Genomic DNA, 27,835 nt, shown 5'->3' with positions numbered 1-27,835 from the left:
ATGACTGAGCCTGAGATCTTACATGTCTTGGCTGGACCTTATTGTTTTAGATGAGTGTGGGTATCTTGTTCTGGGGATGTGAGGGGGTGGCGGTTGAGCACACTGATGGTAGTGTGACTCCTGGTTTGATGTGCATGTGTTTGGGAGGTATATTTCCAATCTCCGGGTCTTGGATTGGGCTGCAATTTTTGCTCGTGTTCTGTGTTGTTCTGCGCCAGACAAGACCTGATGTGGGGGGGGGGGGGGGGAGAGGTGTGGGAGGGGAGGGGGGGATTGTTTTTCTGTTAACATACTGGATGACACTTTGATTTATATAATGTTATTGGACTTTGGAGCTGAGTGGCCGGGGAAGCCGAGGTTTATTATACAGTGTGAGAATCTATGTGAGATGCAACTTTATTTTATGCTATGGGGATAGAATTTATATCATGGAACGTGGCAGGTCTAGGCACCCCGGTCAAAAGAGAGAAGGTGCTTGCCCATCTTCAGAAATTACACGCTAGTGTTGCATTTGTGCAAGAGACTCACCTATCCTCTGCTGAAGTGGTCAAATTAAAGAAAAAGTGGGTGGGTCAACTATTTTATGCCACAGGGAATACTAAGAGTAGGGGAGTAGCTATTCTAGTTAATAAAAATACGGCTTTCAGGGCTCAGGAAACAGAGGCTGATCCTAATGGGAGGTATATTATAGTAAAAGGTGAATTGATGGGAGCGCCTGTTATTTTGGCTTCGGTGTATGCCCCAAACTCTTATGACCATGGGTTTTTTAGTACTCTTCTGACCCATTTTTCTAAACGTGGTTCTACTCCAATTGTTTTGGGTGGTGATTTGAATATAGTCGTAGATCCTCACTTGGATAGATCTCCCTCTTTGGGCGGACATCCACTTAGTGAGAGGAAGGGTCCAGTTTTTCTGTGTAAGCACCTGCAGCTCTTAGATCTTTGGCGGGTTTTACACCCGGGAGAATGCGACTTTACGCACCTGGCAAGAGCCCATTCCACTCGCTCTCGCATCGACTATATCCTGATCTCAGAAAGTTTGTTCCCTAAATTTGCCAAAGCTTCCATTGGATCATTGGTTATTTCAGACCATTGCCCTGTCATGGCTGCAATGTGCATGCAGGACTCCGCCATTCCTACTCAATGGAGACTCCCGTCTCATTTGAATACGGACCCAGAGTTCCCACAATTTTTGTGAAATAAATGGCAGGATTTCCTGTCCTTCAATGCCCAACATACTAATGACCCGGTCCTACTATGGGAAACGGGTAAAACTGTATTAAGGGGAGAGATTATTAGTTATGCCAGTCACAAAAAGCGTAAGGCGGCAGCGGCTATCATTTCTTTGGAGAAACAGCTTCAAGCTCTTAAGCGACAGCTGAACAGGGGGGGAGGTGAACAGGTGATTTCCAAGTATAAAGTAGTCCAAGTAGCGCTGAATATATTGCATGAACGGGCAGAGAGGTCTATGCGCTTTAGACAATACACCTTTTTTCACTATGGAAACAAAGCGGGGGGTCTGTTGGCCCGTATTTTGAGGGCTCAGGAATCCTCTAAATTCATAGCCAATTTGAGGGCTCCGAATGGGGAAATCAAATCTAAATCCCTTGATATTGCTCAATTGTTTTCAGAGTACTATCAGACTCTGTACACGGCGGAACAGGTAGATGAAACAGCTATTACAGAGTTTCTCAGTCGTCTTCCACTACCTGTTTTGACTGAGGACCAGCGTAGTGTTCTCAATAGGCCCATTACGACTCCTGAAGTACTGCTAGCTATAAAGGCCTTGAAAGATAACAAGGCTCCCGGCCCTGATGGAATGTCAGCAAGGTTCTATAAGGCATTATCACAAGATATTGCCCCTACTTTGCAATCTTTATTTGAACAGATTGTATATTCCTGTAAATAGTCCGTTGCAGTTTTTATTTATTGCTTTAATTCCTCCACCTCCTGCTCTTTGTATACTCCTCCTTGTTCGCCCTCCCTGTTCATTGTAATTTCTACCTTTAAAGTTACATTGTAAACCGGTATGATGTATGCATACTAATACCGGTATATAAAAGTTTTTAAAAAAATAAATGGCGACTCAGGGCTCTATGCCAGCTTCCATTCGGTCGGCTACTATTGTAGTGCTGCCCAAACCAGGCCGGGATCCTTTGTTAGCATCTTCCTACAGACCAATCTCCCTCCTGAACTTAGATATCAAATTATATGCTAAAATAATAGCCACTAGGCTGCAGCCTTTTATGCCTCAGCTTATCTCTCCAGGGCAGGTTGGGTTTGTGGCTGGTAGGAGGTCAGCGGTAAACATTCATAAGGTACAGGCTGCCTTAGAAAGCTGTCACAACTTTCTTCTCCAGGATCCACTTCTCGTTACGTGTGACGCGGAGAAGGCTTTTGACAGGGTGGCCTGGCCCTTTCTGCGGCAGGTTCTTTCTAAGATGGGTTTCTTCGGCAGGATTTTTGAATATATTACTCTCTTATATTCCAACCCTACAGCGAGGGTACTAGTTAATGGATTGTTGTCTGCAGAATTTCAATTGGGGAGAGGCACTCGGCAGGGATGCCCACTCTCTCCACTGTTGTTTATCTTAACAGTGGAGCCCCTGGTTTGTAAGCTACATCATACTACTGAGGTTGAGGGGATCCCTGTTGGGGCACAAATTTATAAAACCCTACTTTTTGCAGACGATATTTTACTTCTCCTTACGCGTGCTAGAACTGCCCTCCCTGCAGCTTTACAGATATTTGCATCCTACCAATCAATATCTGGTTTTAAGCTCAATTTAGATAAAACCGAGGCTCTTGATATACGGGGAACGCTGGCCCAGGAGTGGCTTGATTTACCAGTGAAATGGGCAGGGTCAAAAATAAAATATCTGGGGATACAGTTACACTCACAACCTGATACTTGGTATGCAATAAATATACCACCAGCTATTGTTAAAAGCGTGTCCACTTTACAGAGTTGGCAACAGCTACCTTTATCGTTACAAGGCAGAATTGCCCTGATAAAAATGGTCCTTGCTCCTCGCCTAATTTATTTACTATCTATGATTCCATGTCTGTTGGCAGACAAGGATAATCGTACATTGCAGACGGCAATTCGATCTTTTGTATGGCGGGGGAAGAGGGCTAGACTGGCTTACAAAACGCTGACTGCCCCCAAGGTACAGGGGGGCCTGGGTCTCCCCGATTTCCTGTGTTACTCCAGAGCGGCCAATCTCCGGTTTTTGGGAGATTGGGTTCTTGGGTCTTCCCAATATACAGACACTCCTCTTATCCAGGCCATGTGCGCTCCGTTCGACCCCCGATATGTTCTTCATACGACGGATAAGGGGCGAATAGAACATCCGCTTAAGTTTGGCCTGGTAAGAACTTTGAGGAGGGTGTGGGCGCACATTCGTTCCAGTTTGGGGTTGTCTGTCCATGTCTCTAATTACTTCCCGTTGGCCAGCCTAATTGACATTTCCCCCCTTCCTCCTAAAGCGTTTAAGCTTTCTATTTCTACTGGATGGCCTTTAGGGGAATTTTTGTCACCTCAAACGGGGCACTTCTGGTCCTTTCAGCAATGTCAGGAACACTTGGGTATGAGACCACAACATTTTTTACTGTATGGGAATCTTAGAGCAGCTTATGGTACTGTGTTAAAGGGGCATACGGGCTGTATTGATTCTCCTCCATTTTCAGATTTGGTTAATTGTTATCGTACTAAGTCTGCCTCACTATCTTGTTTATACGCTTATTTGTGTGCTCACCATGATTATGGCATATACTCCTCTTTGCTTTCTAAATGGTCGAGTGACAGTGGGGAGGCCTTGACTGCTACGATGCTCAAGGATGCCTATGCTTCTATTCCTAAAATGATCACCAATGTTACACTCAGGGAATTGCAGCAACGGGTTTTTCACAGGACCATTATCTCAGCGGCGAGAGCCAAGATTCTGGGGATTGTAGAATCTGATGTTTGCCTTAAATGTCAGCAACCAGGAGCCACTCTGATTCATTGTTTATGGTCCTGTCATATTATACAAGCTTTCTGGGAAGGACTGCGAAGTTCCCTATCTACAACCCTGGGTTCTGCCCTCACTTGGTCGTGCTCGTTTTGTCTTCTCAATGTTGAAGTCGGGGACACTAGTGTTTCTGGGGACAATGTTCTTTTTGTTTCTAAGGCTTGTCTTATTGCCAAAAAATGTATTCTCCTCAAGTGGATTGAAGCCTCGGCACCTACCAGCCTTCAGTGGTCTCGTCTTATGATGGAATTATTTCAATTGGAATATGGATCCCTTTATAAAAAATACTCGCCTAGCAAAAAGAGACACTTTCGGGACATATGGCAAGCATACTATGTCCTACTTCCTGCGGATGTTCAGCGCTCGTATCCACTTGATATTGACCTACCAGCTTCCAAGAGGCTGAGTGTCTGAATGTGGATGATATGTTCCTTTGCATTTCTTTCTTTCTTGGCGGAGAGGGCTTTGCAGCTCCCTTGATCTGCCTCTTTGCATAAGCTATTTACCCCGGGCACTGAATAGCAGCTCTTCAGCCTCCACATTGGACAATGCTATGATAACCGTGTTTTATAGGCAGATCGTATAGTGTTTATCCAGTCTCTAAACATTTCATGTTGTACTGGGGAAATGGGAGGGGGGAAGGGAGGGCGGGTAAATGGGGCGAGTGGTTTTAGGGTGAAAATTGAAAATCGAACTGTTGAGAGATTCTTGTTTTCTTTGTATTTCGCTTGTTGTTATGTGTTTTCTCTCAATAAAACTACTTTCAAAAAAAAAAAAAAAAACTAATCGGAGAAAGTTCTTTTTTACTCAACGCACAATTAAACTCTGGAATTTGTTGCCAGAGGATGTGGTTAGTGCAGTTAGTATAGCTGTGTTTAAAAAAGGATTGGATAAGTTCTTGGAGAAGTCCATTACCTGCTATTAAGTTCACTTAGAGAATAGCCACTGCCATTAGCAATGGTAACATGGAGTTGACTTAGTTTTTGGGTACTTGCCAGCTTCTTATGGCCTGGATTGGCCACTGTTGGAAACAGGATGCTGGGCTTGATGGACCCTTGGTCTGACCCAGTATGGCATTTTCTTATGTTAAGACCAGTTTGAGACTCCAGGAAGGACAAGGATTCTAAATGGGAGGCCATAAATGCTTCACTCCCCAAAGGAAGCGGATCACGTCCGGGTGAGACGCCAAACGAATGCCGCACACAGTCCCTTGAAGACAACCTAGAGCCACTACCTGAACACACAGCCAGTTAAAGGACAAAGCCTTTACGAGGCCATCCTGTAAGAAGGCAAAGACATCAGCCACAGAGGCACGGGTCGTGTCCACCCAGCGCTCTGCACACCAAGACTCAAAAACACCCCAAACTCTGACATACGCCAGGGAAGTAGAAGTTTTATGGGACTGCAAGAGAGTAGAAATCACCGCCTCCGAATAACCCTTATTCCTTAGGCGTTCCCTCTCAAAACCCAGGCAGTGAGACAGAAGTGATCCGCCACTTCCAAACAAATGGGCCCTTGTCGGAGGAGGTCCGGCCAGCTCAAAAACCACAAGGGACCGTCCACTGCTAGGTTCACCAGGTCTGCAAATCACAGGTCCTCGGCCATTCCGGAGCCACGAGAATTACATCTTATTTATTTATTTATTTATTTAAAAGTATTTATATACCGTTTTTCAAAACAAGGTTTTTTTGTCTCTACTTGGCGCACCTCTACTTGGTGCAACACCTTACCAATCAGCGGCCATGGAGGAAACATGTACAGCAGAAGATCTGACGGCCAAAGGAGGACCAGTGCGTCCACTCCTTCCGTTCCTGGCTCTCGATGCTGATTGAAAAACCACAGGGCCTTGGTGTTACAGAAGGTCGCCATCAAGTCCATGCAGGACTGGTCCCACCTGGTGCATATGAGACGAAAGGCACGGTCCGACAGCTCCCATTCTTCGGGATCCAACTGGTGACGACTCAGGAAGTCTGCTTGAAAGTTGTCTGAGCCCGCAATGTGAGAGGCTGCTATCCGCTGCAGATGCAGTTCCGCCCAGCTAAACAAGTCTTGGACTTCCAGGGCTACCGCTTGGCTCTTGGTGCCCCCTGGCGATTGATGTAGGCCACTGCTGTGGCATTCTCCGACAGGATCCTCACCAGCTTTCCCTCCAACAGCGGGAGGAGAGCCTGGAGAGCCAGACGCACGGCCCTAGTTTCCAACTGGTTGATGGACCATGAGGACTCCGTCGGTGTCCAAAGACCTTGGATGGAAGTGCTCTGACAAACTGCTCCCCAGCCAGAGAGGTTGGCATCCGTGGTTACTACCGTCCAAGAAGGAACCTCCAGATCCACTCCGTGGCGAAGTTTGTCTGGGTCGAGCACCAAGAAAGACTGGACTGAGCAGATTCCTTGAGAGGAAGCGGAAGCTGAAACTGCTCGGAAAGTGGATCCCAGTGGGATAGTAAGGCTGATTGTAGAGGTCTCATGTGTAAAAGCCCATGGAACCAACTCCAAGGTGGAAGCCATGGAACCCAGAACTTGTAGATAATCCAGGGCCCTGGGCATGCGCATGGCCAGCAGGCACGGGTCTTGGGCTTGCAACTCGAGGATCTGGCCCTCAGATGGGAACACCTTGCCCGTGGCCGTATCGAAGAGGGCTCCCAGGAATTCCCGAGTCTGGAAGGAACCAGATGACTCTTGGCCAGAATGACTATCCAACCCAGGAATCGCACGAGGAACAAGACCCAATTTACCTCTTTGCGACAGAGAGATTCTGACTTTGCTCAAATCAGCCAGTCGTCCAAGTAAGGGTGCACCAGGATCCCTTCCTTCCGAAGGGCCGCTGGTATAGGTCCTGGGCGCCGTCCCTAAACTGAAAGGCAGGGCACAAAACTGAAATTGCTCCCCTAGGATCATAAAGCGGAGGAACCTTTGGTGGTCAGGATGAATCCCTATGTGCAGGTAAGCCTCCGACAGATCCAGGGATGCAAGGAATTCTCCCTTGTGGACTGCCGCAATCACCGACCGCAAGGTCTCCATGTGAAAATGCGGCACCCAAAGCTTTCTGTTCACCTTCAAGTCGAGGATGTGTCTGAAGGTGCCGTCCTTCTTGGGTACTACGAAATAGATGGAATACCTGCCTCTTCCTTGCTCTGCAGGAGGCACCGGCACTATGGCCCCCAAGTCCTGGAAGCGATGGACGGTAGCTCACACTGCCACCTTGTTTTGCTGATAAGAGCATGGGGAGCTGAAGAAACGATCCTTGAAAGGCTGAGCAAATTCTAAAGTGTAACCTCGACCGATTACATCCAGAACCCACCGGTCGGAGGTAATTTTGGCTCACTCCCCGACAAAGAGCCAGCCGGCCCCTGATGAGCGGCGAGGAGTGGACCGACCTCACTTCATTGGGAGGACTTTGGACTGCCCATGCCCGGGGCGGCACCATCCCTGCCGGGCCGGCAGCTGCAAAAGGACTGACCCCATGACTGCTGCCTGCTTGGGGGTTGTTGGGCAGAAGAGCCGAAAGATCTATATGCCCGAAACCTATGGTTTCCCTGAAAGCGCGTGCGAGGGGGAAAGGGGTTCCTTAGCTTCAGTTTGTCCTTGGGCAATTTGTGTACCTTATTCTCATTCAAGGGCTTGATCATGTCCTCCAACTCCTTGCCAAACAGCAGCTTACCCTTAAAAGGCAAATAATCCAGCTGCGCCTTGGAAGAGATGTCCGCCAACCAATTCCTCAACCAGTGGAGCCTTCAAGCTGAAACTGCAGAAATCATAATTCTCACCAAGGTCCTCAACAGGTCATACAACATATTGGCACTGTAGGCGACCACGGCCTCCAGCCGCTCCGCCTGGATAGCCTCTGTGGCCAACAAGGACTTCTCCATCTGAAGCTGCTGTGCCCAGCGAAGGCCTGCTCGCAACATAAAACTGCTGCACATAGAGGCCCGAACCCCAAGGGTGGAGACCTAAAAAATCTTCTTGAGGTGAGCCTCCAGCTTCCTATCCTGAAGATCTTTGAGCGCTGCAGCATCAGTCACAGGAATGGTAGTCTTCTTGGTCACAGCGGAAACAGCCGCATCCACCCTAGGAATCCTGAGAAGGTCCAGCGCTTCCTCAGGGAGCGGATACAATTTGTCCATGGCCTTGCTTACCTTCAATCCAGCATCCGGAGTGTCCCACTCCCGGAACAGCAGGGCGGTGACTGAGGAGTGAAAGGTAAAAGTCCTAGTCGGGTCCCTAAGGCCCAACATCACAGGATCCACCACACCCAGGGTCTCACTGTCAGGTGGGGCCTCAATGCCAAGGCAGGAATCAGCGGGGTCAGTTCCTCTTTACGAAACAAGTGCACCACCCTAGGGTCATCGCCGTTGACCGCTGGGAGATCCTCTGGCACCAGATCGGGGTCGTCACCCACCAGATCTGGATCCTGGTCCACAGGCACATCCACTGCCCCAGATGGACCCAAGGGCTGCATGTTGTTCTGGGGCACCGCAGGCGGCTATGACATCAAAGGGCGACCAACCCGTGAGGCCCCGAGAGGATCAGGGGCCCCGGGCTTCACAGAGGCCGCAATGCCCACATTCCACGCGCCCTTAAAATGCTTAGCAGCATGGGAGGGATCCCCCTTCCTGCCGCTGTGCCTGACTGATTTCCTGGCCTTGAACAGTTTGTGCAGGAGCCACACAAACTCTGCCGAATCCGAGGAAGAGGAATCTGAGGTCTCACCGGGCTCTTTAGCCGAAGAAAAATCTTCCAAGGCCGCGTTTCCAAAAATCTGTCACCGCGTCCCGGGGGCCTCAGGATGCGGTGACAGTGAAAGAAGGAATTCCCCTTCCCTCTCCATGGGCTGGGCGAGCGCAACCAAAATGGCCTCCACTCCCGCGCTTAGCGAGAACGGGTCCTCCGGGGGGTTTTGAGCTGAAGGCAGCCTCATCGGCTCAAGGCAGGCAGGAATTTTCACCCGTGCCCCAGAATGGGAGGTCCCCTCCCCCCCAGGGAGGCCCTCTGTGCATAGGCTGGTGTGCGCGTGGCGCCACAAGCTGAGCAGGCCGCACCACGCGACATGGAAGCCAAAGGAAGACTGCGGGTAAGGCGCCGGGACAGCTAAGAAAAAAAAAGAGAAAACAGTCTGAAGCGAAATGACAGCGACTGGGCAGGTCGCTACTCCAGGAGAGCCTACCTCAGTATTGTGTTACTCACTCCCAGCTGCCAAACCTCTTTTCTTCGTTTTTTTTTTTTTAAACACAGCGAGCTTTGGCGACAGGCTCCTTACTTCCCCCACAGGTGGAGTGAACTGGGCTCCCCAGTGTCAACCCTGGTGGCTACAAGCGGTGAGCTCCAAGGTCTTAGACCCCCTCCTCAGATGCCTTGGTACCAGGGGGGATGTTCCCCTCAGGATCTGACTACCCCCTGGGAAGCTGTAGAGTCTAAAGACTTTTTCCTTGAAAGTTTCTGTCAGATTGCAGGATTTTGTATCTCCACCATCTGCTAGAGACAGAGAAATATTGACGGACTGCAGGTGGCACCTCAACTTAAGGGCAGAGTCAGTCAAAAAAACTTCTCTGTCTCCATCTGTTGGAGGGGAGGCAAAACCCAGCTGTCTGGACTGATCCGGGTATGTACAAGGAAAGTTATTTTCCTAGTTACAATTACATCAACTAGAAGAGTTAGTAAGCTTTAGGCATTGGTACATTACTCGATCAAATCATCAAAAAAGCAAACATAATGTTAGGAATTATTAGGAAGGGAATGGTTAATAAAATGGAAAATGTCATAATGCCTCTGTATTGCTCCATGGTGAGACCGCACCTTGAATACTGTGTACAATTTTGGTCGCCGCATCTCAAAAACGATATAGTTGCGATGGAGAAGGTACATAGAAGGGCAACCAAAATGATAAAGGGGATGGAACAGCTCCCCTATGAGGAAATGCTGAAGAGGTTAGGGAAGTTCAGTTTGGAGAAGAGACGGCTGAGGCGGGATATGATAGAGGTCTTTAAGATCATGAGAGGTCTTGAACAAGTAGATATGAATCGGTTATTTACACTTTTGGATAATAGAAAGACTAGGGGGCATTCCATGAAGTTAGCAAGTAGTACATTTAAGACTAAGCAGAGCTGTATTAAGTGCGGGAGAGAGGAGGGCACTTTTTCCCATTGGCTACTGTTTTGTGACACCTTGGTTGGGTTTTGGTTGACGGTGATGGACGATATCGGTAAATGCACCGAGGCTCCAGTGGCCAAAACAGCGGCGGTTCTACTGCGTGGCCCTCACCTGCAGCGATCTTCCCTGGACCACTTTGGGCGATGTGCGGTGTTGTTGGCCTGCCGAACTATGCTGGCCGTTTGGGTGGAACCCTCATCCCAACCTTCTGTCCAAGCCTGGTATCAACGGATGTGTCGAACTATGCAGCTCGAGTGGCTAGATCATACTGTGGGACAGCGAAAATTTGATAAAATTTACTGTAATTGCTGGACTACGTTTTTTGACCTTTTGCCTATAGATATGCAAAGTAATTTATGCTCTACCAGTTACAAGGCAACATGGTATTAATCTTAACCTTCTGTTTCGAGCTGGGTACTTGACACCTTGCGTAAAGCAAGGTGTCAAGTAGCTGGCCTCATTTCGGTCTCTGTTTTGGGGGGTGGGATAAGTGGAGGATGTTGAATGCAGTTGATGTCTTTTGGATGGTTGTCTGGGATGGATGGATGTCTGAGACTATACCTGCACATCAGGCATATATCTTACACTTGTTTTGTACTGATGGTTATATATGTCTATGTTGATGTGTTTCCTGTATTAAGGTTTGGTTGTATTGGTGTTGCGCCGCAGGTTGCAGCACATGGAAACTGTTAATAAAAATCATTTTGGCAAAAAAATAAATAAATAAAAAGACTAATCAGAGAAAATTCTTTTTCACTCAACGCACAATTAAGCTCAGGAATTTGTTGCCAGAGGATGTGGATAGTGCAGTTAGTGTAGCTGGGTTCAAAAAAGGTTTGGATAAGTTCTTGGAGAAGTCCATTAACTGCTATTAATCAAGTTTACTTAGGGAATAAGTAAATTAATAAGTATTAATTGCATCAGTAGCATGGGATCTTCTTGGTGTTTGGGTAATTGCCAGGTTCTTGTGGCCTGGTTTGGCCTCTGTTGGAAACAGGATGCTGGGCTTGATGGTCTGACCCAACATGGCAATTTATGTTCCTATATACAGTTTTTCACAACAGAAAGATACTCCTCACTTACTCCAAGTTTCTGCCAAAAGTAGTTTCAGATTTTCATCTGAATCAAACCATCATATTACCTGTGTTCTTTCCAATGCCATATACACACAAGGGAGAGAAGGCTCTACATTCACTGAACTGCAAGAGGGCCTTGGCCTATTATCTGAAGAGAACTCAATCAAATCGTCAAGCTTCACAACTTTTCATTTCTTATGAACTTAATAGATAGGGCATAGTATTTTCCAGGCAAACTTTGTCCAACTGGCTAGCAGATTATCACGCATTGCTACACTCCGCCTGGCCTCCAGAATAAATGAGCCATGGCTACCTCAGTTGCTCATCAGCGAGCCATGTCTATCGAAGACATTTGCAAAGCTGCAATTTGGTTATCAGTTCACACATCACATCCCATTATTGTCTGGACAATCTTTCAAGAAATGACAGTAACTTTGGGAAAGCAGTTTTGACCAGCCTGTTCACTCACGGTGAACAGACTGCTCTTTCTAGTAATTTCTCCGCTGTAACCCTCAGCTTCAGATTCCCTATATGCCACAGCAAATTCAGCCCTGCTTGTCAACAGAGGAAACAAGTTTTCTTACTGTAAATGGGGCTCTCTGTAGACAGCAGGATGAACTAACCATGCTTAATACCCATCCACCACCCTGGAGAGTCGACTATTAAGCTAAAGTTAAGCTCCAGTTAACTAAGTGACCCTTGAGGCAACTCCTGCTCAGCTCAGTAGAGCAAAAACCTTATGAACTTGGAGAGAAGGTTCCATTCAGTGCCATGCGATGACAATACCCATGGTATAGAAACATATAGAAACATATAGAAACATAGAAATGACGGCAGAAGAAGACCAAACGGCCCATCCAGTCTGCCCAGCAAGCTTCACATTTTTTTCTCATACTTATCTGTTTCTCTTAGCTCTTTGGTTCTATTTCCCTTCCACCCCCACCATTAATGTAGAGAGCAGTGATGGAGCTGCAACCAAGTGAAATATCAAGCTTGATTAGTTATGGGTAGTAGGGGAAGTAGGGGAAGTAACCGCCGCAATAAGCAAGCTACACCCATGCTTATTTGTTTTACCCAGACTGTGTTATTCAGCCCTTATTGGTTGTTTTTCTTCTCCCCTGCCGTTGAAGCAGGGAGCTATGCTGGATATGCGTGTAGTATCAGTTTTTCTTCTCCCCTGCCGTTGAAGCAGAGAGCTATGCTGGATATGCGTGTAGTATCAGTTTTTCTTCTCCCCTGCGGTTGAAGCAGGATATGCATTGAAAGTGAAGTATCAGGCTTATTTGGTTTGGGGTAGTAACCGCCGTAACAAGCCAGCTACTCCCTGCTTTGTGAGTGCGAATCCTTTTTTCTTCTCCCCTGCTGTTGAAGCAGAGAGCTATGCTGGATATGCGTGAAGTATCAGTTTTTCTTCTCATAGAATTATCATGGATAATTCACCCTGCTGACAATGGAGAATCCTGTTTACCATATGCAACCTTTCTTTCTCCTATTTGGTATATTTCTGTATCTCACTCCCTCTCTATCATGTATTGTTCCCTTGAATTTTGGCACACCTCAAAAGTATGACTTTTCTACATGAAATCTTAGCTGCTCAGCTAAAATTTAGAGTGCTAGAGAAGGGTTAAACAATCCATTCACAACAGACCTCCATGCAAGATAGAACATAGTCTATTTAGAAATATCCGTATAAAAGAGATAACAAGTAGAAGGTGGAACATTGTTTTCTACATACCTGTGAAGGAGCCGCCTTGAAAAAAGACAGAATTAATTTCCATGTGAGAAGATATCCTAAAACATAACAAAATTCTTCATTCAATGGCTGGATCACTGCCGATTCTCCCACTGGAATATCTGCTAGAATATTTGTTAATAAATCTTCCTGAATGATGAGAACAGACATAAGAGCAGCAGGTGGTGATCTAGAAACCAATTATCCAGAGATAAATAAAATTAGGATTTTTTTTATTTCTCAAGTGCAGTAAAATATGTGGAAATTTGATTTCACATTGCACTATAATTTGTATTAGACTGCAGTAAATATTACAATATCTACAATGTAAAGCTTCAATATAATATTAAGATGCCTGTATGTTCCTGTTCATTTTTTTTAACACAATACTGCATGTGAAAGTATAAAATAAAGGAAAATTCGTTCTTACCTCCTAATTTTTTCTTTCCTGTAGTACCACGGATCAGTCCAGACTGTGGGTTATGCCTCCCTTCCAACAGATGGAGACAGAGAAAAGCTTGAAGAGCACCCCTTCTTAACCTGGTGTGCCACCTGCATCTCCTCAGTGTAAAGATTATCCAAGCAAAAACGAGAATGGTAAAAGATCAAGTAAAGACAAAACAGAGAACGTTGGCATTTTTTTCCACCAGTTTTAGTTCAAACTCCGAATAAGAAGAAACCTGTAGCCTTCTTCTGTAGCTTTCTGCAGCAACAACGAATACCAGAGTGGACTCTCAAGAAAGGAACTTTGTGAAAACCCCCATGAAGGGAGGGCGTCTGGACTGATCCGTGGTACTACAGGAATGAAAATTAGCAGGTAAGAACCAATTTTCCTTTCCTTGTACATGCCCGGATTAGTCCAGACTGTGGGATGTACCAAAGCTTCCCTATGCAGGGTGGGACATTGAGAGTCCCGCTCGAATGACACCACTTCCAAAGTGGCTGATGTCCAAGTGGTAGTGTCGCGCAAACGTGGGTAGTGTCTTCCAGGTTGCCACTGTACACATTTCTTGCAGCGATACCAACTGGCATTCAGCCCACGAAGCTGCCTGGGAGTGAAATGAGTGGGCTTTCAACCCCTTGTGAATAGGCTGGCCTCGACAAATGTAAGCAGAGGAAACAGCTTCTTTCAACCATCGCGCCACTGTCACCTTAGAGCTTTATGACCCTTCTTAGCACCGCTCCACAAGATGAACAAATGATCTGAAACTCTGAAAGGATTGGTGATTCCAAATAGCGCAAAAGAGTCCTTCTAACATCCAGGCACCTCAGCTCCCTCGCATGTGGTACATCTGGAAAAATATGCGAAAAAAGCCAGGAGTACCACTGATTTAATTAAATGAAAGGCCAAGACCACCTTTGGCAAAAAGGAAGGAACCATTTTAAGAGAAACTCCCGAATCAGAAATTTGCAAGAAAGGCTGCCTGCAAGAAAGGGCCTGGATCTCTGAGAACCTCCAAGCTGAGCAGATTGCCACCAAAACACAGTTTTCAAAGTGAGGTCCTTTAACGTGGCCCACTTAATAGGTTCAAAGGGCAGTTCACACAAGACTCTAAGCACCAAATTAAGGCTCCACAAGGGACACACACACATCCAGATGCGAGGCCAGCGACCTGCAATGAACCTTGCCTACGAGAGAAGCCAAGGCAGACACATGGACCCAGAGGGAATTAAAGGACAAGCCCCGTTGCAAGAATGCCAGAATGTGCGCCACCGAAGACTAGCGGGGGAGAAAGCCCTGCTTGTGACACCACGACTCGAAGACTCTCCAAACCCTGACATAGGACAAGGAGGTAGAGGTCTTCCTGGCTTGCAGAAGAGTAGTAATCACGTCCTCCGAATACCCTTTCTTTCTCAATTGCCGCCTTTCAAAAGCCAGGCCGCTAAACAAAAGCAAATCGCGTGGTCGAAAAATATAGGGCCTTGACGAAGCAGATTTGGAAGATGTCCAAGCCTCAGGGGACGTCCCCCGCCATGGGGACATCTTCCAAATCTGCCACTAGTATTACTTTCCCTGGATGGACCTCCATCCGTCAGAGAATCTTGCTGTCCAGAGGCCAGGGAGGGAAGGCATACAGGAGAATGGAGATCAGCCACGGAAGCACCAGCGCATTGACTCCCTCCGTGCCGTGTTCCCTTCTGTGACTGAAGCAGCGAGGAGCTTTGGCATTTCTTTGCGTAGCAATCAGGTCCAGGTGGGGAGGCTCCCATCTGCGTGAGATGAGGTCCATCGCTTGGTCGGAAAGTTCCCACTCTCTTGGATCTATCCGCTGCCGATTCAGGAAATCTGCTTGTACATTGTCAGTTCCAGCGATATGGGATGCCGCAAGAAGGGAGAGATGCCGCTCCGCCCAAGTTATGAGCTGTGCCGCTTCAACGGCCACTGCCTGACGGTGCTGTCCTGACAGTTGATGTAGGCCATCAACGTCGCATTGTCGGACAGGACTCTGACCACCCAGTTGTGTAGCAGTGGTAGGAAGTGCTGCAGCACCAACCAAACTGCCTTGGTCTCCAGGCGATTGATAGAAAAGCTTGCCTCTTCCGACGACCACAGGCCCTGAACTGATCGGGACTGACAGACCAACTCCCCAGCCTGAGAGACTGGCATCCGTGATCACTACGACCCACTGTGGAACATCGAGGTCCACCCCGCGACTCAAGTGTTCCGGGACAAGCCACCAGCCAAAACTGGACCTGGCGGAATCGGTGAGAGGTAAGGGGACTTGAAATTCTTCCGACTTTGGATCCCAACAGGAACGTAATGCTCGTTGCACTGGTCTCATATGAGCAAAGGCCCATGGAACCAATTCCAAGGTGGATGCCATGGAGCAGAGGACCTGCAGAGGTTAGGGCTGTTCAGCTTGGAGAAGAGACTGCTGAGGGGGGATATGATAGAGGTCTTGAACAAGTAGATGTGAATCGATTATTTACACTTTTGAATAATGGACTAGGGGGCATTCCATGAAGTTAGCAAGTAGCACATTTAAGACTAATCAGAGAAAATTCTTTTTCACTCAATTTACAATAAAGCTCTGGAATTTGTTGCCGGGGGATGTGGTTAGTGCAGTTAATGTAGCTGGGTTCAAAAAAGGTTTGGATAAGTTCTTGGAGGAGAAGTCCATTAATGGCTATTAATCAAGTTTACTTAGGGAATAGCCAGCGCTATTAATTGCATCAGTAGCATGGGATCTTCTTAGTGTTTGGGTAATTGCCAGGTTCTTGTGGCCTGGTCTGGCCTCTGTTGAAAACAGGATCCTGGGCTTGATGGACCCTTGGTCTGACCCAGCATGGCAATTTCTTATGTTCTTAAATAGTCCCAGGCCTTGGGGAATGGAAGCGACAAGAAACGATGGACGAGCTGCAAAAATTTGGCGATCCGATCCGCTGGAAGGAACACTTTCCTCACATGGGTGTCGAACTGGGCCCCCCAAGAAGTCCATCCTCTGAGACTGGAGGAGGTTGTTCTTGGCCTGATTGGCAATCCATCCGAGAGATTCTAGAAGACTCATGACCTTGATGACAGCCTTCTCGCAGAGGGTTCTCAACTTCACTCTGATGGGCCAGTAGTCCAGGTACAGGTGAATCAGTACCCCTTCCCTCCGGAGGGCCGCCACCATGACCACCATTACCCTTGGTGAATGTGTGAGGCACCGTAGTCAGACTGAAAGGCAGGGCATAAAAATTGGAAATGCATATCGAGGATCATGAAGCGAAGAAATCTCTGGTGATCCTTGCAGATGGCTATGTGCAAGTATGCTTCCATTAGATCCAGGGAAGTCAGGAACTCGCTGCTGTGGACCGCCACAATGACCGAGCGCAGAGTCTCCATCCAGAAATGTGGGACTTTGAGTGCCCTGTTCACCTTCTTCAGGTCGAGGATCGGCTGGAAGGACCCCTCCTTCTTGGGGACCACGAAATTGATGGAGTAGCGTCCTTTCGTCCACTCTGCGCGAGGGACGAGAATTATGGCCCCGAGAGATCTCAGCCAGTCGAGGGTCTGTCGAACGATCTGTGCTTTGGTTCGAGAACCACAAGGGGAGACCATAAAGAGGTCTTAGAGAGGCCAAGCAAATTCCAAAGAGTAATCGTGTTCTATGATGCTTAAAAATCACTGATCAGAGGTTATCCTGGCCCATTCCTCATAAAACTGGGACAACCTTCCCCCAACACTAGGATTCGAGGAATGGGCCGGCCGCATCTCATTGAGAGGACTTGGGTCCAAGCGACGCGGAAGCGACCCCATCGCGAGAAGGCCTAAGACCTCGAAAGGAAGAGGCCCAGGCTTGTGGCCTGCCTGCAGGCTGCCTCTGACCCGCAGACTTGCGCCCTGTTCTGACGGAATCTCCGTTGTCCCCGAAAGTGAGAGTTGGCCGACGGGAAGGCTCCCAGAGGTTAGGCCTAACCTCTGGGAGATTGTGAAATTTGTTCTCCCCCAGGGACTTAATCAGCTGCTCCAGGTCTTCACCAAAGAGAAAATTCCCCTTCAATGGTAACAAACTCAATTGGGCCTTGGAAGAGACATCTGCTGCCCAGTTGCGTAGCCACAGGAGCTGCCTCGCGGACACTGCGGACACCATAGTCTGGGAGGAAGTGCGCAGAAGATCGTACAGGGCATCCGCTCCATATGCAACCGCCGCTTCCAAGCGCTCCACACTTGTGCCGAATCCTCAGGTAGAAGGTCTCTGGAAGTTAACAAATGTTGCACCAAGCGGAAGCTCATCCAGAGCATGAAGCTACTGCACACGACTGCTCGGACACCTAGGGCCGAAACTTTGAATATCCGCTTGAGGAGAATCTATCCTGGAGGTCCTTGAGGGCTGCTGCTCCTGCTACCGGAATTGTGGTCCTCTTCGTTACCGCCGACACTGAGGCGTCCACCTTAGGAAACTTCAATAATTCCAGGGTCTCTTCGGGCAAAGGATAAAGTTTATCCATAGCACAACCTACTCGCAAGCCTACCTCTGGCACATCCCACTCCTGGGTCCATTAGCTGCTGAACCATAGGATGAAAAGGAAAGGTCTTCGCTGGAGCCCGCAATCCCACCAGGACCGGGTCCAAGGAATCCTGGGGCAGTTCCACCCCGAGCTCCAATAGGACCCATGGGATAAGTGGGTCCAATTCTTCCCTGTAGAACAGACAAACAACCTTTGGGTCATTGCCTTCCAGAGGAGTCGCCTTTCCCAGATCCTCATCTGGCTCTGTCCCGGGTAGGGATAAAGGAGCCGCGAGCGGGTCCGGAGCACCAAAGCCAGCCACATCCGGAAGGGTAGGTCAGTCTGGAAGTGAGAAGCCTCACAGCTTTGCTACACGAAGGGACGCCTGGGAGTCTAAGTGCCTGGGAATTTTCTGGGGAGACCCCTCAGGATGACCCAGATGCGAAACCCTGCTTTGCTGAGCCTGGGTAGCCAGAAAAACTTTGTGCATTAAAAGCACAAAATCCAGCGTGAAGGTATTATCACCGTCCCCTTCCCCCACAGGGGATCGGGCTCACCATCGGAGAAGTCCTGGTCCAGATCTAAAAGGTCCTCAGGACTGCCAGGGACCAGAGATAAATCGGGCGGGAGATCCCCTCCCCCGCAGCCCTGGCCCACGCGTCTGCTAAGGAATTCAAGATGGCCGCCGTTCCTGCGCTGCGCAGGAACGGCTCGGCCTGAGTCTCCTGAGGGGCAGATCACTTGCCTGCTCTGTGGGACTTAGAGGAAGACCCTGGTCCCCTATCAGAGCTACCTTCCCCACTGGAGAGGCACCGAGTGCAGAGGCCTGAGCGGGAGAGGCATGAAGCAGACTCTCCGCAGGCCACACAGCGAGTTGGACGTAGCATCGGGGAACACGGGGAGGCGCTGACAGGGCAAAGGAGAAGTCGTGGCTGCAGTCAGAGCGTTGGAGAAACCCGACCAACTAAGAGAAAAAAATGCCCTTAAGCAACCCGGAGTCTGTAAACTGAAAACAGCCGCAGCAGCTGCCCAAAAATCCCAGAGAAGGCTGACAGGCGGCTCCTTTTACTTTTTCTTTAAACCAGGCTGGGGATAATGGGGGGGGGGGGAGGGACCAGACCACCGGTAATCCCCCCCGGATGCCTTACCTCTCAGGAGCCTCACGGGGTCACCAACCACAGCTCCTTAAATCTGCTACCAGGGGAGATGGTCCCCTAGGACCTGCCTACCCCCTGGGAGGTTATGCCTTTTCCTGCTTGATCTTTTTTACAAATTTTTTTTTTAGGAATAGAGATTGCCTTAACCCTAAGAACAGGTCAAGACCGCATGGTTTGCACCACCTCCATCAGCTGGAGACAGAGAAATACTGAGGAGATGCAGGTGGCACCCCAGATTAAGAGGGGGTGCTCTTCAGGTTTTTCTCTGTCTCCATCTGCTGGAAGGGAGTTATAACCCACAGTCTGGACTGATCCGGGTACGTACAAGGAACTGCAATTAGTCAAGATATGAGGCCATAATGGGAAATGGACTTAACTAGCCCACCTTTTAAAACTGTCTGATACACCACTGGCATGTATAAGTGGATGTGTGGAGATTTCTACTAGTATTTTATAAAGTGCATAGCAGGAGCCATACTGCGTATTTCTGCCCCAAAAGTATGCATTTATGTTTAAGTACATATTAAATTTGTAATATAGCAACATGCAAACTTTCTCTAACCATTTTGAAAATTAGGCATTTATATTATACACGCATAGTAACCCAGAATCAAATGTGCAAGGAAATGTTGAGATTACTTACCTGATAATCTCCTTTTCCTTAGTGTAGACAGATGGACTCAGAACATATGGGTATAGTATGCTCGTGCTAGCAGTTGGAGACGGATCTGACGTCAGCACGGGTATATATACCCCCACAGGAAGCGTAGCAACTTAGTAATCTTCCTTGCAAAAGCTGTTATAGATGTGTGTACTGACGCTCAGTGAAATAGTGAAACAGGATTCCCCTGACCGATTGATAGTAGCTAGAGACCGCCAGCATTCCCAACCGGAAGGCGTTGACACCTGGTAGAGTGTACGCTCTTATGGAAACAGATGACATGGCTTACCTTGAATCGTTGAAACCCATGTAAACAGGCAGCTGGGTGGGATGCTGAGTCCATCTGTCTACACTAAGGAAAAGGAGATTATCAGGTAAGTAATCTCAACATTTCCTGTCGTGTAGCCAGATGGACTCAGAACAAATGGGATGTACAAAAGCTTTACTCCCAGCCTGGGCGGGAGGCTGCCTGAGGACCATGTAGGACCGCCCTCGCAAATGCTGTGTCCTCCCTGGCCTGGACATCCAGACGGTAGAACCTGGAAAAGGTATGAAGGGAGGACCACGTCGCCGCTTTACAGATTTCTGCCGGCGACAGTATCCTGGATTCTGCCCGAGATGCCGCTTGTGCTCTGGTAGAATGAGCCTTGACTTGTAGAGGCGGAGACTTCTCGGCCTCCACGTAAGCTGCTCTGATAACTTCTTTAATCCAGCGGGCGATGGTGGGCCGAGAGGCTGCTTCCCCTTGTCTTTTCCCGCTGTGCAGGACGAACAGATGGTCCGTCTTTCATACTTCTTGTGTCATTCCCAGATATCTGGGCAGCATTCTGCCTATGTCGAGATGGCGTAGCAAACGCCCTTCTTCAGATTTCTTCAAACCCGCCGTGGTAGGCAAGGATATAGTTTGGTTAAGGTGAAATTGTGAGACCACTTTAGGTAGAAAGGAGGGAACCGTGCGAAGATGGAAAGTCTCTGGAGTGATTCTCAGAAAGGGATCACGGCAGGACAGTGCTTGTAGCTCTGAGACGCGGCGTGCTGAACACACCGCCAATAGGAACACCATCTTCAAGGTTAGAGAACGGAGAGACAGGCCCCGAAGGGGTCTGAAGGTGGATCCCGCGAGGAAATCCAAAACAAGGTTGAGGTTCCACAAAGGCACTGGCCACTTTAGTGGCGGACGAATGTGCTTAACTCCTTTCAGGAAGCGAGACACATCTGGATGCGTGGCAATGGTCTTGCCATCCCTCCTGGGACCATAGCAAGACAGTGCGGCCACCTGAACTTTGATGGAGCTGAGGGAGAGACCCTTCTGAAGCCCATCTTGCAGGAAATCCAGAACAATAGGGATTGTGGTCGCATGTGGATTGGTGCCATGAGTGTCGCACCATGCTTCAAATATTCTCCAGATCCTTACGTAGGTGAGGGAAGTGGAAAACTTGCGGGCTCGGAGGAGTGTATCTAGCACGGGCTCCGAGTAACCTCTTTTCTTCAGTCTAGCCCTCTCAATGGCCAGACCGTAAGAGAGAATTGAGCCGGATCCTCGTGGAGGATGGGACCTTGACGTAGAAGGTCCCGGCGAGGAGGCAGGGGAAGGGGCTCCCCTGCCAGCAGTCTTCTCATGTCCGCGTACCAGGGTCTTCTTGGTCAGTCTGGTGCCACTAGAAGAACTAGGCCCCGGTGTCTCTGAATCTTGTGGATGATGGCGCCCAGCAGAGGCCATGGAGGAAATGCGTATAGCAGAGTCCCTGGAGGCCATGGCTGAACCAGGGCATCGATTCCGTGTGAGAAAGGGTCGCGTTTGCGGCTGAAGTATCTGGGTACTTGAGCATTGGACTTGTCCGCTAGTAAGTCCATGTCCGGAATCCCCCAGTGATCCACAATCATCTGGAAGGCTGTGGGTGACAGCTGCCACTCTCCCGGATCTAGGCTTTCTCTGCTGAGGAAGTCCGCCGCGGTGTTGTCCTTCCCGGCAATGTGGACGGCTGAGATGTCCTGAAGATTCGCCTCTGCCCAAGCCATCAGCGGGGCTATCTCCAGAGATACCTGTTGGCTTCTGGTTCCGCCCTAATGGTTGATGTATGTCACCGTGGTGGCGTTGTCGGACATCACTCTGACTGCTCTGTTCTTCAGTCTGTGAGCAAATCGTAGGCATGCCAATCGGACTGCCCGGGCCTCTAGACGGTTGATGTTCCACGCTGACTCTTCTCTGTTCCACCGCCCTTGTGCGGTGAGTTCCTCGCAGTGTGCTCCCCAGCTGCTCAGGCTGGCATCTGTGGTGAGCAGAGTCCACGTGGCTGAGGACATCTTTGACCCCCTGCTCATGTGGTTGGACTGCAACCACCACCATAACTGGGTCCGTACTCTGGCTGGCAGAGGAAGGTGCGTGGAATAGTTCCGAAAGCGGGGGCTCCAGCGAGAGAGCAGGGAGTGTTGTAACGGTCTCATATGGGCCCTTGCCCAAGGTACCACTTCCAGGGTGGATGCCATGAGGCCGAGAACCTGCAGATAATCCCAAGCTATGGGCCGACTGGCTCCCATCAAATACCGGATATGCGTCTGAAGTTTTAACCTTCTCTTGGTAGTGAGACTGACTGTGTCTGCCTGGGTGTCGAACTGTACTCCCAGGTATTCCAGCGACTGGGAAGGCTGTAGGCAACTCTTGCTGAGGTTGCTCACCCAGCCCAAGCTTTCCAGAAGGGCGATCACTCTGTCGGTTGTCCGATGGCTCTCCTCTCGTGAAGATGAATCGGCGAATTCTCATTGTGAGGCGCGGCCGGGACCTGAGCCCGGGCCTGCTCCCCTCTTGCGCTGCTTGGTCCGAAAGGACTGATTCCGGGCCTGAGGTCGAGGCGCCTGGTAGTGACTCCTGTAGGGAGTGAAGCGCTGGGAGCTTCTATCCCTGGAGGGCCGTGGAAAGGCACGCTGGTTCCTTCTGAACCGATCTTCTGGCAGTCGAGGTACTGGAGAGGCACCCCATGTGCTGGCCAGTCTATCAAGGTCGCTACCAAACAGGAAAGAGCCCTTAAAGGGCAATCTGGTGAGGCGTGTCTTCGAAGGAGCATCAGCTGACCATTTCCGGATCCAGAGCTGCCTCCTGGCGGCTACGGAGGATGAGATCCCCTTGGCTGTTGTCCGGACTAGGTCTGATGCAGCATCCGGAAGGAACGAGAGAGCTGCCTCCATGTCTGCTGCTGGAGCGTTGTTCCTGACCTGTGACAAACAGGAACGTGTCACCACTGTGCAGCAGGTTGCGATCCGCAAAGATAGAGCTGCCACCTCAAAAGTCTGTTTCAGAATGGCGTCCAGTTGCCGGTCATGAGGCTCCAACTCCGCCAGGCACTGAGACACCAGGTCGGAGAGATCCTCTTTAGGGAAGAACCGCCTCATGGTTCTATATGGCTCAATCCCCGAGGGAAGTTCCCCCTCGTCCGGGAGTTCGGACTCGTCCGGTGAAATATCCGGGTCAGACTGATCCGGACTGTCTGGAGGCGGGAGGTCCGGCACACGATAAGGGCGTGAGGGTCACGGAACAGGATCTGCTGGAGCCGCAACCGCAGCAGCAGCCGCAGCCGGAACAGCAGGAACAGCAGGGCCTGGACGGGAAGCTGTTTGCATCTGTACAAAGGCATGAATTCCCTTAAAGAGATCCACCCAGGAAATGGAGGCGGTCTCTAATCGCCGGGGTACGAGATCCCCCGGGATTCCAGGTTGGTCGAGACTGCCCGCTAAATCCGGGGTCGCCCCTGGGGAACTGTCAGCGAATCGTGGCTGAGACTGGTCCTGGCCCGAGGGTCCCACGGCCTCCTCACATTGGGCACATAGGGAGTCTGGCTCTTCACTGTGCGTGGCTCTAAGCTGGCATGCAGAGCAGAGGCCGAGGGCTTTAATGCCGGAGGCAGGCGGTGCCCCTGCTGAAGCCGCTGATGCGTTCTGTTCCATTGAAAAATATGCGCTTAATGAGAAGCGGCAGCAATATACACTTAATATAACAGGCGCTGAATAATATGCGGCAGCAATATACGCTTAATCTAACAAGCGCTCAATACTACAGGCGCTCAATAATATGCGGCAGCAATATACGCTTAATACAACAGGCGCTTAATAATATGCGGCAGCAATATACACCCAATGACATGCAATATGCTCTCAGCAATATGTGGCTAGCAATATACGCTCAATGTTATCCAATATGCTCTCAGCAATAGGCGGCTAGCAATATAAGCTCAATGATATCCAATATGCTCTCAGCAATAGGCGGCTAGCAATATACGCTCAATGATATCCAATATGCTCTCAGCAATAAGCGGCTAGCAATATACGCTGTGTTATCCAATATGCTCACCGCAATATGCGGCTTAGCAATGTACGCTGAACAATATGCAATATGCTCTTGGCAATATGCGGCTTAGCAATGTACACTGAACAATATGCAATATGCTCTCGGCAATATGCGGCTTAGCAATGTACGCTGAACAATATGCAATATGCTCTCAGCAATTATGCGGCTTTCGTCATAGACTGCGCCTATCATGGGCGCTCAATACCTGAGTAAGGCCAACAAAATGGCGCCCTTCCACGGCGTGCCGCCTATGGGCCACGCCGCCGATCCTCGTTCCTCGGAGAACAAAGAGTAAGAGATGTACGCCTTACCTGATCCTCGGCGCTTCCCGGCTGGAACCCGGGCGGTCTCCGGCTGCGGGGGGAGAGGGGCAAGTACCTTCAACCGCCGCGGCTTTGAGGAAATGCACCCGCTGCCTCGTCACACGCCGGGACCAAGGCGCCTTGCCTCGTTCTCCCCGCCCGAGCCTCGCCCGGGGGCTACGTCCCTGCCGCTATTCTGCCACCGGGACCGAGGAACTTAGACCTCCGGGGGATCACGGAAATCACCCCGGGAAACTCAACTGGGGGAGGGACCTTAGGGTATCACCGCAGGAGTGCGGGGCTCGATGGTGCTGTAGAAGTTTAGTAAGAAGAAAGTAGAAAGTAGATTTGGAAACACGCTCAGCGAGAGTGTTTCCAAATCTACTTCCGTCTCCAAACTGCTTTGGAGACGGAAATTACTAAGTTGCTACGCTTCCTGTGGGGGTATATATACCCGTGCTGACGTCAGATCCGTCTCCAACTGCTAGCACGAGCATACTATACCCATTTGTTCTGAGTCCATCTGGCTACATGACAGGAAATATATTTTATACTCCGTTTCTGAAAATACTTGTGTATGCACTTGGAATCACCAGTTCACCTAGACTCTGCCCAGCACTTCACCCTCAACTATCACTACCTAGGCCTTTCTCTGAAAAACTAGACAAAAGATAAGTCAGATTCCAATTGTGCAAGTCATTTAGCAAAAGTGTTCAGACAAACTCAGTAATATAGGTATGTATATTGCTTACAAACTAGAAACTTAGATGAATATTTCTGAACCCTGCCCCAGAATGCCCCTAAACCATTCCTTTTATTCCCCTGTTCACAATGATCTACAATACTTTAAGTAGGCACATAATCTTGAAGTTTATAAAATAGCATATACATGCTCATTTTATGCATGCAACATGCCCCAGAATAACTCTTTGAAAATTACTTTCAACATCTTTTGACACAAGGGGCAATAATCAGATGTTTTTTACACGTATAAACAAACCGATTATTGCATTCCCCCCCCCCCCCCCAAAAAAAAAAACCTCCTCCCCTCAGTATAGATTTGTGTGTGCTTCAATGCAGGTGCTAGGATACATGGGTACTTTGTATATGTGCTGTGTTCACTGGTGGGATTTTCAATATGAGCTTGCTTGTACCTGTGAGACTGCAAGCTCTGTGGAGACTCTCATTGCCTTTAAACTAATTTAGAGATGCATATAAAATGTAAAAAGGAAAAAACAAAAAGAAAAAACAAACTTACAAGACTGCTTCTTCCTCTTCATCCCCATAGAATTTCAGATTTTCATCATCAAATTTTGGCAACTCTGGCATTAACCTGTTCAGAAAATTTCCAGAAATCAATTATTTGTCTATGGACATTTGCTAGGTGCAGCTAAACCAAGAAAGAAGCAAAATGTTTTAAGGACATCTGGGCGCATTAACAGTGGTAGCTTTGGGAAGGGTAGCATTCTGTGTTTGAAGCCCTGGGATGTACAGTATTTTATCCATGTCTGCTAAGCAGCAGTGTGTTTCCTGTCAGGAAAACCTGATCTCTAATACATAGGGAAACATCAAATACAAAAATGTTTTATTACAATTTTTTTTTATACATAATACTTAAATTTAAAGATTTTTTCTGAAAAAAATGAAAAATTCAGTTACAATAGTTGTTACAAACAAAAAGCAGAGTTGCTTACCTGTAACAGGTGTTCTCACAGGACAGCAGGATGTTAGTCCTCACATATAGGTGACATTCTCAGAATGGAGCCCAATCACGGAGCACTTTTGTCAAAGTTTCCAGAACTTTGACTGGCACCTACTGGGCATGCCCAGCACAGCACCAACCCTGCAACCAGCAGGGGTCCCCCTTTAGTCTCGTCTTATAGTAAAAAGTACATGCGAAAAATAAAATAATAAATCGTAAGCGAACCCAACTCCACGGGGTGGCAGGCAGGTTTCGTGAGGACTAACATCCTGCTGTCCTGTGAGAACACCTGTTTACAGGTAAGCAACTCCGCTTTCTCACAGGACAAGCAGGATGGTAGTCCTCACATATGGGTGAGTACCGAGCTGAGGATGCCCGAGCAATGCACCAAATGTACCCAAAGACGTGCAACAGGCACAACAACTGGGGTGGAATTTGGTAGAGGGCAGCCTGAACCCTACCAGGTTGGCGGAAGGATGTTGCTACCTCAGTTCGCAAATAAGTCGCGTAGCACAGACTGGCCGAAGATGGAATCTTGTCTGCCAGCCTTGTCTAAACAATAATGAGCTGCGAAGGTGTGGAGAGAGCTCCAGGTAGTAGCCTTACAGATGTCGGCAAGCGGCACCGAGCGTAAGTGCGCTACTGATGTTCCCATAGCCCTGACAGTGTGCGCTTTAACACGGTCTTGAAGCGGAAGGCCTGCCTGTTGGTAACAAAAGTAAATACAGTCCGCCAACCAGGAGGAGAGAGTCTGCTTACCCACAGGTTTACCCAATTTAATGGGATCAAAGGAAACAAATAATTGAGTGCCCTTCCTGTGGGTCTAGATAAAATGCTAGAGCCCGTTTAGTCAAGGGTATGCAGAGCCCGTTCTCCAGGGTTTGAGTGGGTCCTGGGAAAGAAACTAGGTAGTATAGTGGATTGATTGATATGAAACTCCGATACTACCTTAGGCAAAAATTTAGGGTGAGTGCAGAGTACTACCCTGTCATTCAGAAATTTAGTGTAAGGCGGGTAGGTGACTAAACCCTGTAATTCACTAACTCTGCGAGCCGATGTGCCCACTAAAAGAAAAATCACTCTCCAAGTGAGACAGCGGAGATCACAGGATTGGAGAGGCTCAAACGGTGATTTCATGAGCCTTCCCAAAACCATGTTGAGGTCCCAAGAAGGGGCCAGAGGGCGCAGTGGAGGTTTAAGGTGAAGCAAGCCATTCAAAAGCGTGATACAAGGGGTTGTACTGAAATGGGTACATCCCCCACACCTTTATGGAAGAAGGCTACCGCACTGACATGTACCCGGATAGAAGTTTTGAGGCCTGACTCTGACAGGTGCCAGAGATAGTCCAGAAACTTCGGAGTGGGATCCAATGGACATGGAAGTAAACCATCCCGTAAACCTGTTCCATTTATAACGATAAGACTACCTTGTGGAAGGCTTTCATGAAGCTACTAGGACATGGGAAAACGGCTCTGAAAGGTTAAGAGGTTGCAGTATTAACCTTTCAACATCGAGGCAGTCAGGGAGAGGGCCTGGAGGTTGGGGTGATGAAGGCAGCCATTGCTCTGAGTGATCAGAAGCGGGTCCTTCCCCAGAGGAATGTGCCGGTGTACTGATAGGTCGTGGAGAATTGGAAACCAGACCTGGCGTGGCCAATGAGGGGCTATGAAAATCCTTAGTCCCTTGTCCCTTCGCAACTTCACGAGAGTCTTCGAAATGAGTGGAAGTGGAGGGTAAGCATAAAGAAGACCGCTGACCCACGAGAGGGAGAAA

At 48.9% G+C, this 27,835-nt stretch overlaps 1 protein-coding gene across 1 annotated transcript in view; it reads right to left on the bottom strand.

Moving 5' to 3' along the window:
• The window catches only part of LTN1 (listerin E3 ubiquitin protein ligase 1), a 745,678-nt gene that overhangs the window by 203,489 nt on the left and 514,354 nt on the right, over positions 1 to 27,835 (bottom strand). The window contains exons 22-23 of the mRNA XM_029579179.1: positions 25,619 to 25,693; positions 12,970 to 13,156 (exon numbers count right to left, since the gene is read on the bottom strand). Of these exons, the coding sequence (XP_029435039.1) occupies positions 12,970 to 13,156; positions 25,619 to 25,693 (262 nt within the window). The remainder of the gene's footprint in view (positions 1 to 12,969; positions 13,157 to 25,618; positions 25,694 to 27,835) is intronic.

Source organism: Rhinatrema bivittatum, chromosome 15 (assembly GCF_901001135.1).
Source record: "Rhinatrema bivittatum chromosome 15, aRhiBiv1.1, whole genome shotgun sequence".
In the NCBI taxonomy this organism is placed as follows: Eukaryota; Metazoa; Chordata; class Amphibia; order Gymnophiona; family Rhinatrematidae; genus Rhinatrema; species Rhinatrema bivittatum.
Note: the sequence above shows the minus strand (reverse complement) of the source record. Positions and strands in the feature narration are given on the sequence as shown.